The following is a 12,425-nucleotide window of genomic DNA, read 5'->3' as shown; positions in this document are numbered from 1 at the left end:
AAATGCCTCACAGTTAATGAAATATCCTTGAACTGTAGGACCTGCTGTAAAGAAGGATACAAGTTGCTGCAAACTGTTGAGTCCCAAAGAACTACAGCACAGACATGAGCCCTTCAGCCCATTTAGCCCTTACTGAACAGTTATTCTGCCTAGTTACATCAATGTGCACCTGGACTTCACCCTTCCATATCCCTCCCATCTGTGTACTTATCTAAACACCCCTTAAATACTGCAATCAAACTTGGATTCACCACTCCTGCTGGCAGCTCATTCTACTTTTTAACCACTCTGAGCTGGAGTGGGCTAAGGTCTCCTTAAATATTTCACCTTTCACCCTTTGTAGTTTCCAGTTACAGCCTCACCCAACCTCACTGGAAGAAGCCTGCTTGCATTTATTTAGCTAAATCTCTGATAATTTGGTATATCTCTATCAAATCTCCCCTTATTCTCTTCCAATTCAGGGAATAAAATCATAACCCAGTCAACCTTTCCCTGTAATTCAGGTCCTCAGGTTTTGGCAACATCCTTGTAAATTTTCTCTGTACTCTTTCAATCTTATTGATAAACTAAGCATAGTAGCTTAGTGGTTAGCACAACACTTTTCTGTATTGGCTATCCGCCACTGCCTGGAAAGAGTCTGTACGTTCTCCCCATGACTGCGTGGGTTTCCTCCCACATTCCAAAGACTTACTGGTTGGTAAGTAATTGGTCATTGTAAATTGTCCTGTGATTAGGCTGGGATTAAACTGGGGGATTCTTGGACGGCATGACTTGAATGGCCTACTCTGTGCTGCATGCCAGTAAAAAAAATCGTAAATACCTTCTCTGTGGGTAGGTGACCAGAACCACACATAATATTCAAAATACGGCCTCACCAACTTCAACATAACGTCTCAAATACTGAGTTGTCAATATTTTGATGAATGAAGACCAACATGCCAGAAGCTCTTTATGATCCTATCTACCTGTGACGGCACTTTCAAGGAAATATAGATCTGTATTCCCAGATACCTTAGGCCTACCATACTGCCCTACTGCTCACTTTGTAAGTCATATCTGATTAGTCCTCCCAGCCTCACACTTGTCTGCATTAACTTTCAGCGCTCTTTTTTTCAGCAGGTCCAGAGCCCACTGCCAGCTTTGATAGCCTTCCTCGCTGTCCATGTTGAGAATAGGTTATGTTATCCACAAACAATGTCTACCCTCGAGGCCAGTTAGAAGCTAGAAAATTAGTATTAGTATGAGTAACACACATAAAAGTTACTGGTGAATGCAGCGGGCCAGGCAGCATCTCTAGGAAGAGGTACAGTCGACCTTTTGGGCCAAGACCCTTTGAAAGAAGAGCTAGTAAGAGATTTGAAAGTGGGAGGGGGAGAGAGGGAGGGAGGGGGAAGCCCAGAGGATGGGCAAGGGGTATAGTGAGAGGGACAGAGGGAGAAAAGGAGAAAAAGAATGTTTGTGTATATAAATAACGGATGGGGTACGAGGGGGAGGTGGTGCATTAGCGGAAGTTTGAGAAGTCAATGTTCATGCCATCAGGTTGGAGGCTACCCAGACGGAATCGATGCGGCCTTCTATATATTGGAGGCAACGCAGACTGGGAGATCGTTTTGCTGAACACCTATGTTCTGTCTGCCAGAAAGAGCAGGATCTCCCAGTGGCCACACATTTTAATTCCACATCCCATTCCCATTCTGATATGTCTATCCACGGCCTCCTCTACTGTAAAGATGAAGCTACACTCAGGTTGGAGGAACAACATCTTATATTCCATCTGGGTAGCCTCCAACCTGATGGCATGAATATTGACTTCTCAAACTTCCGCTAATGCCCCACCTCGCCCTTGTACCCCATCTGTTATTTATTTATTTATATACACACATTCTTTTTCTCTCTCTCTCACTTTTATCTCCCTCTGTCCCTCTCACAATACCACTTGCCCATCCTCTGGGCTTCCCCCTCCCCCTTTCTTTCTCGCTAGGCCTCCTGTCCCATGATCCTCTCATATTCCTTTTGCCAATCTCCTGTCCAGCTCTTGGCTCCATCCCTCCCCCTCCTGTCTTCTCCCATCATTTTGGATCTCCCCCTCCCCCTCCCACTTTCAAATCTCTTACTAGCTTTTCTTTCAATTAGTCCTGATGAAGGGTCTCGGCCTGAAACGTCGACTGCACCTCTTCCTAGAGATGCTGCCTGGCCTGCTGCGTTCACCAGCAACTTTTATGTGTGTTGCTTGAAATTCCAGCATCTGCAGATTTCCTCGTGTTTGCATTAGTATGAGTAATATTAGATTAGTATAGATAGGAACGATATAGACACAGTGAATAAACAAGTCAATATCCCTGCTGAGTATTCAGAATATCGAACAATACAGGAGAGTAACAAGACCTTTAGGATCAATGTCTGTGCCAACAATAATGCTAATTTAAACTACATCTGCCTGCATGTCATCTATAACCCTCCGTTCCCTGTCTGTTTGCATGATGTCTGAATTATTCTATCATGTGTGAAAGGAAGGGAAATGAAACCTGGGGGACATATTTTTATTAACCAAGGGCTTTCTGGGGGGTTTGGGGTCATGAAAAAATGAGTTATCTACCATGTCATTAAATGTGGAACAGTATGAAGGCTCCTTTGATGAACACATGTCTGTGATGGGCAGTTTCTGTCTAATTGTTTGTCGATAGCTCTGAGATGAAAGAATAGAGCGGTGTGGGTTCAAGGGACCATTGAACTAATGAGGTGATCACTAAGCTCTCCACTGCTTGGCGTGTTTAGAGAAGAAATGAGGGGAGAACAGCAGAGAACTGCAGACCTGTTAGCCCAGAGCCAGCAGCAGAGAAGGATAGATGAGTTTATTGTCATGTGCGCCAGGGTGCAATGAAGCTCACACGGTGAACAGTATACACGATAAATAATAAATACAATGCCCAGTGCAAAACAGCAGAATGGGGGAAAGAATGTTGTGTCAGCAGAAGTAGTGGGAAAAATGTACTAAAGTACATTTTAGTACATTTAGTGGCACTCGAGTTATTTACAAAAGATGTGGTTTTATTTCTTGGAACGTAGGAGAATGAGTGGTGACCTTTTTGAGGAGTTTTAAATTAGGGTAGTATAGATAAGATCATAAGACATAGGAGTAGAATTAGGCCATTCAGCCCATCGATTAAGGATGGTAACAATCCATTCATAGTCATAGTCATACTTTATTGATCCCGAGGGAAATTGGTTTTCGTTACAGTTGCACCTTAAATAATTAAATAGTAATAAAACCATAAATAATTAAATAGTAATATGTAAATTATGCCAGGAAATAAGTCCAGGACCAGCCTATTGGCTCAGGGTGTCTGACCCTCCAAGGGAGGAGTTGTAAAGTTTGATGGCCACAGGCAGGAATGACTTCCTATGACGCTCAGTGTTGCATCTCGGTGGAATAAGTCTCTGGCTGAATGTACTCCTGTGCCCAACCAGTCCATTATGTAGTGGATGGAAGACATTGTCCAAGATGGCAAGCAACTTGGACAGCATCTTCTTTTCAGACACCACCATCAGAGAGTCCAGTTCCATCCCCACAACATCACTGGCCTTACGAATGAGTTTGTTGATTCTGTTGGTGTCTGCTACCCTCAGCCTGCTGCCCCAGCACACAACAGCAAACATGATTGCACTGGCCACCACAGACTCGTAGAACATCCTCAGCATCGTAACGACAGATGTTAAAGGACCTCAGTCTCCTCAGGAAATAGAGACGGCTCTGACCCTTCTTGTAGATAGCCTCAGTGTTCTTTGACCAGTCCAGTTTATTGTCAGTTCGTATCCTCAGGTATTTGTAATCCTCCATCATGTCCACATTGACCCCCTGGATGGAAACAGGGGTCACCAGTGCCTTAGCTCTCCTCAGGTCTACCACCAGCTCCTTAGTCTTTTTCACATTAAGCTGCAGATAATTCTGCTCACACCATGTGACAAAGTTTCTTACTGTAGCCCTGTACTCAGCCTCATCTCCCTTGCTGATACATCCAACTATGGCAGAGTCATCAGAAAACTTCTGAAGATGACAAGACTCTGTGCAGTAGTTGAAGTCCGAGGTGTAAATGGTGAAGAGAAAGGGAGACAAGACAGTCCCCTGTGGAGCTCCAGTGCTGCTGATCACTGTCGGACACACAGTGTTGCAAGCACACGTACTGTGGTCTGCCAGTCAGGTAATTAAGAATCCACGACACCAGGAAGGCATCCACCTGCATCGCTGTCAGCTTCTCCCCCAGCAGAGCAGGGCGGATGGTGTTGAGCGCACTGGAGAAGTCAAAAAACATGACCCTCACAGTGCTCGCTGGCTCGTCCAGGTGGACGTAGACATGGTTCAGCAGGTAGATGATGGCATCCTCAACTCCTAGTTGGGGCTGGTAGGCGAACTGGAGGGGATCTAAGTGTGGCCTAACCATAGGCTGGAGCATCTCCAGAACAAGTCTCTCCAGGGTCTTCATGATGTGGGAGGTCAATGCCATCAGTCTGTAGTCATTGAGGCCGCTCAGGGGTGCCCAAGACTGAGGGTCATAGTTAATAAGGTGAGAGGTGAAGTATTTAACTGTGTGATCCGAGGGGAAATTTCACCTTGAGAGTGGTAACTGTGGGCAACTTTGGGGCAGCACGGTGACGTAGTGGTTACAACCACGCTTTACGGTACCAGCAGCCCAGGTTAGTTTCCCGCCGCTGTCTGCAAGGAGTACGGACCTTCTCCCCATGACTGTGTGAGTTTTCTCCAGGTGCTCTGGTTTTCTCCAACAGTCCAAAAACACAGCGGTCAGCAAGTTAATTGGCCATTGTAAATTGTCCCGTGATTAGGCTGGGGTTAAATCGGGGGTTGCTGGGCGGTGCAGCTCTAAAGGCGGGAAGGGCAAATTCCGCACTGTATGTCTATAAATAAGTAAATGAACAGTTTCCAGAGGTTGTGGTAGTGGAGGGTATAACTATTAGAAGACGTGGACAGGGAAGTTGCGAGAGATATGGCCGAACACAGGCAAACGGGTCCAGCTTAGGTGGCTGGCACGGATGAGTTGGGCCGAAGGGTCAGTTTCTCTGCCTTGTGACACTGGAAGCAGATGAATCCGGCGGAGGCGAGTTGGGAAGAAGGGTCTGTTTCTGTGCTGTATGAGACATTGAGGCTGAAATTTTGATTTTGTTGTGGGGAAAGCGGTGCGTGTGTGGTACAGCGTTCGGGAACGGAGGGCTGCGAGTTCCCGAACGTGGAATGCGCCTTGATGCTGGAACATGTTTTCATTGGAAACTCGGCCACTGGCACTGGCTCCAACGGTCGCGGGGACCTGGAGGGTCCGGCAGAGGGGGAACGGGGCCGGGGGTGGGTTGGTTCATTGCTGGGTCGGATGGAGCTGTTCCAGTCGCGGACCGAGTACACGGTACGGGGGGCCGACAGCTGCCTGTCCTGCAGCCGGTCCAGCGGCAGCATGGAGATCAAAGCAGGTGAGTTGCGACCACGGCCCGGAACCAGGTCTGCAGAAATATATCTTCCGTGGATTTCACCCCCGTCTCCGCCTTCCATCCCACCCTCAATCCCTCGAAATGCCGGTTGTTCATTTCTCTCCGTGGATGTTGCCTGACCTGTTGAGTTCTCCAGCGTTTCCTCCGTTATCTGGCGCTGTCTATTTAGAACAGCCTCTTGTTTGCCTAGGATGTGGAGGGGAGCTGTGTTGGTTGGGTCAGGCTAGATTATGCAGTCAAGAAGACGAGAAAATAGGAGCAGGAGTAGGCCGCTCGGCCCTTCAATTCTACCCAGCCTGTCTATCTCCAGGCCTCATCTCTTCTTCTGTGTGAGTTCCCGAATCAGGTTTTATTATCAGGTCATATATCGTGAGGGTACCCCACAATCCTTAATTTCCAAACCTTTCAAAAATGTATCTGCCTCTTTAATAATCTCTACCCCAATGATCTAGATTCCATAACCATCTGGGGTGGAGAATTCCAAAAAGTTTGCTGCCTTCAGTGCGAAGAAAGATCTCTGTGTACCTCGTATGACCACTGGTTATGCTGTACAATGTCCCATCGGCTCTAACCATCTCAGCATCTACCCTGTCACACCTCCTCAAGATCTGGTATCATTCAGTAAAGTAGTCCCTCATTTTCCTAGATTACAAACTGTTAGCCTCTCTTGATAAGGCAACTCTGTCATCCAAGGACTTAGTCAGAGAAAGCTCCTTTGGATTGCCTCTAATGCTGCTGTTGCCACTACTGGTACTAATATTAGTACTAGCACAACTATTAGTACTGCTGCTATTAGTATTAGTGCTACCTCTACTAGTACTACTAATGCTACTATGGGCAATGGAGACTTTCAGAACATTCACAAAATATATAGTGGAGCACTTAAATCACCAAAGTCCGGCAGGCTATAGACCAAGTCTGGTGAATAGGGTTAATAAAGGTGAACTCCTGATGGACAGTGTGGACATAGTGGGCCGAAAGCTCTGATTTGAGCTGCATGATTCCAGAACCGATGTAGTAAACAAAATCTTGGCCATCCCTTTTCTTCCAAAGATGTTGCTCGGCCTGCTGAGTTTTTCTAGTGGGGTTTTGCCCTAGATTGCAGCATCTGAGATTTCTTGTGTCTAGATAGATTAACAGAAAAATACAGCACAGAAGAAGGCTCTTCAGCCCATCTAGTCCATGCCAAACCAGTTTTGCCTACTCCCATTGACCTGCACAGGGACCACAGCCCTCAGATCCCTACCATCCATGTACCTATCCAAACTTCTCTTAGACACTGAAAATGTCATAAGGCCAGTGATGTTGTGGGGATGGAACTGGACTCTCTCATGGTGGTGTCTGAAAAGAGGATGCTTGTCCAAGTTGCATGCCATCTTGGTCAATGTCTCCCATCCACTACATAATGTACTGGGTGGGCACAGGAGTTCATTCAGCCAGAGACTCTTTCCACTGAGATGCAGCACAGAGCGTCATAGGAAGTCATTCCTGCCTGTGGCCATCAAACTTTACAACTCCTCCCTTGGAGGGTCAGACACCCTGAGCCAATAGGCTGGTCCTGGACTTATTTCATAATTTACTGGCATAATTTACATATTACTACTTAACTATTTATGGTTCTATTACTATTTATTATTTTTGGAGCAACTGTAACGAAAACCAATTTTGCCCGGGATTGATAAAGTATGACTATGAAATCAAACTTGCATGCACCACTTGTGCCAGCAGCTTGTTCCACACTCTCACCACCCTTTGAGTGAAGAAGCTTCCCCTCATGTTCCCCTTAAAACTTTTCACCTTTCATCCTTAAACCATGACCTCTGGTTGTGGTCCCACCCAACCTCAGTGGAAAAGCCTGCTTGCATTTACCCTATCTATACCCTCCATAATTTTGTATACCTCCATAAAATCTCCTCTTAACCTTCTACATTCTAAGGAATAAAGTCCTAACCTATTCAATCTTTCCTCTAACTCAGGTCCTCCAGACTGGCGACATCCTTGTAAATGTTATCTGTACTCTTTCAAACTTATTTACATCTTTCCTGTAGGTAGGTGACCAAAACTGCACACGATACTCCAAATTAGGCCTCACCAATGTCTTACACAACTTCAGCATAACATTCATCTCCTGTACTCAGTACTTTGAGTTATGAAGGCCAATGTGCCAAAAGCTTTCTTTCGGATTGTTAAGATAGTTAAAATCTTCACCACAGTTTAATCCTCCTGATAATTTCCTGTCAAAGAAATTAGTCTCCATTTACTTGTACCCTCTGTGCGACCTCCTCTTTCAGACTGCAGTGTTGGTGTTATGTTACACACTAATCCTTTGTCTGAGTCATGAATATACTGTAAGTTGTAAATGGCAAAAATAAATGCACCCTGGAGGTGTAAGGGCAGGAAGTACAATTTTACTGGACCATTTCCCATGTCGGAACAACTGCTGTTTAAATGGAAGCTCAAGGCCAGATAGGGATGAGCGATACATGCTGGCATTAGTATTGACTCCTGTATATTTTGTTAAGGCTTAGAGTGAATTAAAGCCTTATGGGAACAATAGACAATAGGTGCAGGAGTAGGCCATTCAGCCCTTCGAGCCAGCACCACCATTCACTGTGATCATGGCTGATCATCCACAATCAGTACCCTGTTGCTGCCTTCTCCCCATATCCCTTCACTCCGCTACCTTTAAGAGCTCTATCTAATTCTTTTTTGAAAGAATCCAGAGAATTGGCCTCCACTGCCTTCTGAGGCAGAGCATTCCACAGAACCACAACCCTCTGTGTGAAAAAGTTTTTCCTCAACTCCGTTCTAAATTGTCTACCCCTTGTTCTTAAACTGTGGCCTCTGGTTCTGGACTCCCCCAACATCAGGAACATGTTTCCTGTCCCTAGCCTGTCCAATCCCTTAATAATCTTACATGTTTCAATCAGATCCCCTCTCATCCTTCTAAATTCCAGTGTATACAAGCCCAGTCGCTCCAACGTTTCAACATATGAAAGATATGGATGTAGATTCATAGAATATTGATGTAAGTAGTTGCGCCTACAGAAAGTTGAGGGTCTGCTCGGTAGATGGTAAGTAGGCTCCCCCTCCCCATTCCCTTTTCATGCCCGATGATTGAGTATATTGTTGTTCCCAAATTTTCTCAGGATTCGGAATTCAAGTGTATTTGTGCTGTGTATATCAAAACATATGTTGAGATGAGTCATGCCAAAACAGCCAAGGATGTGCTGGGGCCAACCCACAAGTGTCGCCACGCACTCCATTGCGAATATGGTACGCCCTTAATGCTTGTCTGAAGAATACAGACTGCGGAAGCAAGAGCAAAGCGAACTCCATTCCTTCCTCCTACCCATGCACATACACAGGGCAGGCCTCCAGCCAAAGGCAGACACGGACTCAGAGCCTGCAGACACCGGGCTTCAACCTTCCCGGTGGACTCCCTGTTCCACAAGTGTTACTCACTATTGCTGCTATGCCTTTCAGTGAAATCCACCATGGCCAACATACTCCTCATATTTTCACAGCTTCTTCTGTTCAGATGTAGGACCCAGGTTTTGGGATGAATTTCAATATGCTCTCTGCAGTACAGTATCCATAATGAATGGGGAGTTCAGTTTGCATGAGCATTATTCAAAACAAAACATCGCACACTAGGATTCTGTGCATAAATCTTCAAATAAATTGCTGAACTACATCTGCCCCCTTACCCTTTCAAATAACAATATTTCACACTGCAGTTTTTTCGTGTTTTGGCCAAGCAATATTAAAATAAAATAAATTAGCAACCACTCACCATGACATGAGGTGCCAAATCTTCAGAACGGATGTCACTGTTAATTAGCCTATAAGCATAAACGAACTGAAATGAATTATTTTGCATAATGCTTGAAATAAAATCCTTAATGTTTTTTGCTGGTTGACTGGGGATTCTGGATGTATAAATACTGGATGAATGAGAATTTACTGTACCTCACTTCCCATCTTAATGACGAGTTCTATCTGATAATAATTGCTCTTCATCTAGCATAACAAGATTATTAAATTATCCCTTATTGCACAGTATGCAGTTTACAATGGCTTGTTCCTGCATTGATTCCTTAATGTACTGGTAGAAAAAAATCTCATGCTCAATCCAAAAATTCACTCCCTACCTTATTAATGCTAATTAGGTTTGATTAGTCTAAATAGAGAATGAAGTAACACATGGTTATTGCAGTTAAATGTATTTCTAATTTCCTGTTTTATGCTATACCTTATTGATAATTCAATGGTTCAATTCAAAATCCGAGAATGTTTACAGTATACAATCTGAAGTTCTTACTCTTCACAGACATCTATGAAACAGAGAGAAATAAAAGCCCAAAGAATGAATGACAGAAAAATGCTAGAACCCCAAAACCCCCCTCCCCTTCCCACATACAAGTAGCAGCAAAAATATCAACCCCACCACCCCTCTACCTACCATGCAAGCAATAGGAAATCCCCAAAGAAACCGTGATCTAGAATCCATCAAAAATGACTATCTATCCTAATACTTCGCATCTCAGACAGTCTCTCTCTCTCTCTCTCTCTCTCTCTCCCTCTATCTCTCTCTATCTCTATCTCTCTCTCTCTCTATCTCTGTCTCTCTCTGTCTCTCTCTCTCTCTCTCTCTCTCTCGAAGGAGAGCGAGATATCACCCCTGCCACAGCAAGAGGCGGAGGGCCAACAGCTCGTCGTTTCGATTTTACAATCTGCCACGTTGCTTATTCGAGTTCCCCCAACTTGAGAACCAGCAGACACTCTCTCATCGTCGAGAGAGAGAGAGAGATTGCTCGAGCGCAGAGGCCTCCAACCGCTGTCTTGATGCTTCGATCTCCCGCTGCGCTTCAGTTGAGCATCATCGGTGAGGAATCGTGTCATCCACAGGGCCGCACCCAGAAGGCAAACGTCTTCCAAGCCGCTCCTGGAGATACCAAAAAGCAGGCCGCTCGGAGAGTTCCAAAGAGCGAGAACCCCACTGCCCATTAAAAACAGAGTTTGAGCACAGCTATAGATCATGGACTCCAACAGGTCCCCAGCCACCTTGAAAAAGAGACATGAGGACAGGAGATTTAAACTGTTTCACGGATGAACTGGAAGAAGTTCCCCAAATCTGCAAAAAGCTCTGGTGCCAATATCCTTTGGTGCTATTTAACTCCTCTCAGACCAGTACTCCATTTTGATTTTCTAAGCCAATATCCCATCTCAGTGTTGCTATAATTCCATCCTTAGTTACCATTGCTGTTCCCACCTCAGAATCCGAATCAGGTTTATTATCACTGACATTGAGTACTGTACAAAAGTCTTAGGCACATCAGGTGCTAAGACTTTTGCACAGTACTGTTGTAATTTTATGTATTGCACTGTACTGCTGCCACAAAACAAATTTCATGACATATGTGAGTGATGATGAACCTGATTCTGATACGGGTCTCGATGATACACTGAGAGTGGGAGGTGGGCAGGGAGAGGGGAATGATGGCCCATCATGGCTACTAGCCTCCGTAGTACCCAAGACTAAGGCGGCATTCATCATTAAGGTTCCCCACCGCCGAGGACATGCCGCCTTCTCGTTGCTACCGTTGAGAAGCCAGAGGGCGCACACTGTGTGTTTCAGGAACAGCTTCTTCCCCTCTACCATCTGATTTCTAAATGGACACTACCTCACTACTTGTTTATTTCTGGATTTTTTGCACTAGTTATTTTAAATTAACTATTTAATAGATACATATATATATACCTACTGTAATTCAGCTATTTTCCTCTATTTATTTACTATGTATTTCATTGTACTGCTAGCGTAAAGTCAACAAATTTCACAACATATGCCGGTGATATTAAATCTGATTCTGAACAGGGGAGGGAGCGGGGAGCAGCAGGGAGACATTCTGCAATGATCAATAAGTCAATTGTCCGAAATCAAACGACCTTGCCTAGTGTCCCAGGGCTGGGTGTGCCTGCACCCGTGCCACCCCCTTCACCCCTGGCACTCCTCTGCCACCTGTCCCACACCCCTCCCACTGCCCTCCCCCCTCACCATTCCCAACATCCTCACTCTCTACTCAACAGTGACAAATACAGCACTGTGCTATATAGGTCCTGATGAAGAGTTCCGGCCCAAAACGTCGACCGATCTTTTCCACGGATGCTGCCCGACATGCTGAGTTCCTCCAGCATGTTGTGAGTGTTGCTTTGACCCCAGCATCTGCAGATTATTTTGTGTTTCCTAGCTATATATGTGTGACTAAGACTTCTGCACCGTATTGAATGTCGTGAAATTTGTTCTCCTGTGGCAGCAAGAAGTGCAATGCATCAATTACACTATAAATTACAGTAAGAAATATATATATAAGCATTAATAAGTCATGCAAAAAGAAAGCACTGATGGGGAAGTAGTGTTCATGGGTTAATTGACCGTTCAGAAATCTGATGGCAGATGGGCAGAAGATGTTGCTAAAATGTTGAGTGTGTGTCCCTGATGGTAATAATGAAAAGAGGGCTTGTCCTGGGCGATGGAGCTCCTTAATCATGAATAGCACCTTCTTGAAGCATCACCTTTTGAAGATGTCCTTGATCGCGGGGAGGCGAGTGCCCATGGGGACTGAGTTTACAACTCTTGGCAGCTTTGTCCAGTCCTGTGCAATGGACCCTCCATACCAGACAGTGGTGCGGCCAGCTGGAATGCTCTCCGCAGCACATCTGTGTAAAATTGCTAGAGTCTTTGGTAACGTACCAAGTCGTCGCAAACTCATAATGAAATATAGCTGCTGGCATGCCTTTTTCATAATTGCATCAGCATGTTGGGCCCACGGAAGATCCTCTGAGATGCTGGCACACATCTGTTCACCCTTTTCACTGCTGGGCCATCAGTGAGGATTGGTGTGTGTTTCCTTGACTTCCCCTTCCTG

General features: G+C 45.2%; 1 protein-coding gene across 1 annotated transcript in view; it reads left to right on the top strand.

The window, feature by feature from the left end:
• Window positions 1–5,255: 5,255 nt before the first annotated feature.
• LOC134351224 (phosphatidylinositide phosphatase SAC2-like) overlaps window positions 5,256–12,425 on the top strand; it is a 91,144-nt gene continuing 83,974 nt past the window's right edge. Inside the window, exon 1 of the mRNA XM_063057329.1 lies at window positions 5,256–5,475. Within this exon, the coding sequence (XP_062913399.1) occupies window positions 5,256–5,475 (220 nt within the window). The remainder of the gene's footprint in view (window positions 5,476–12,425) is intronic.

The sequence above is a fragment of the Mobula hypostoma genome, chromosome 8 (assembly GCF_963921235.1).
Source record: "Mobula hypostoma chromosome 8, sMobHyp1.1, whole genome shotgun sequence".
NCBI lineage: Eukaryota > Metazoa > Chordata > Chondrichthyes > Myliobatiformes > Myliobatidae > Mobula > Mobula hypostoma.
Note: the sequence above shows the minus strand (reverse complement) of the source record. Positions and strands in the feature narration are given on the sequence as shown.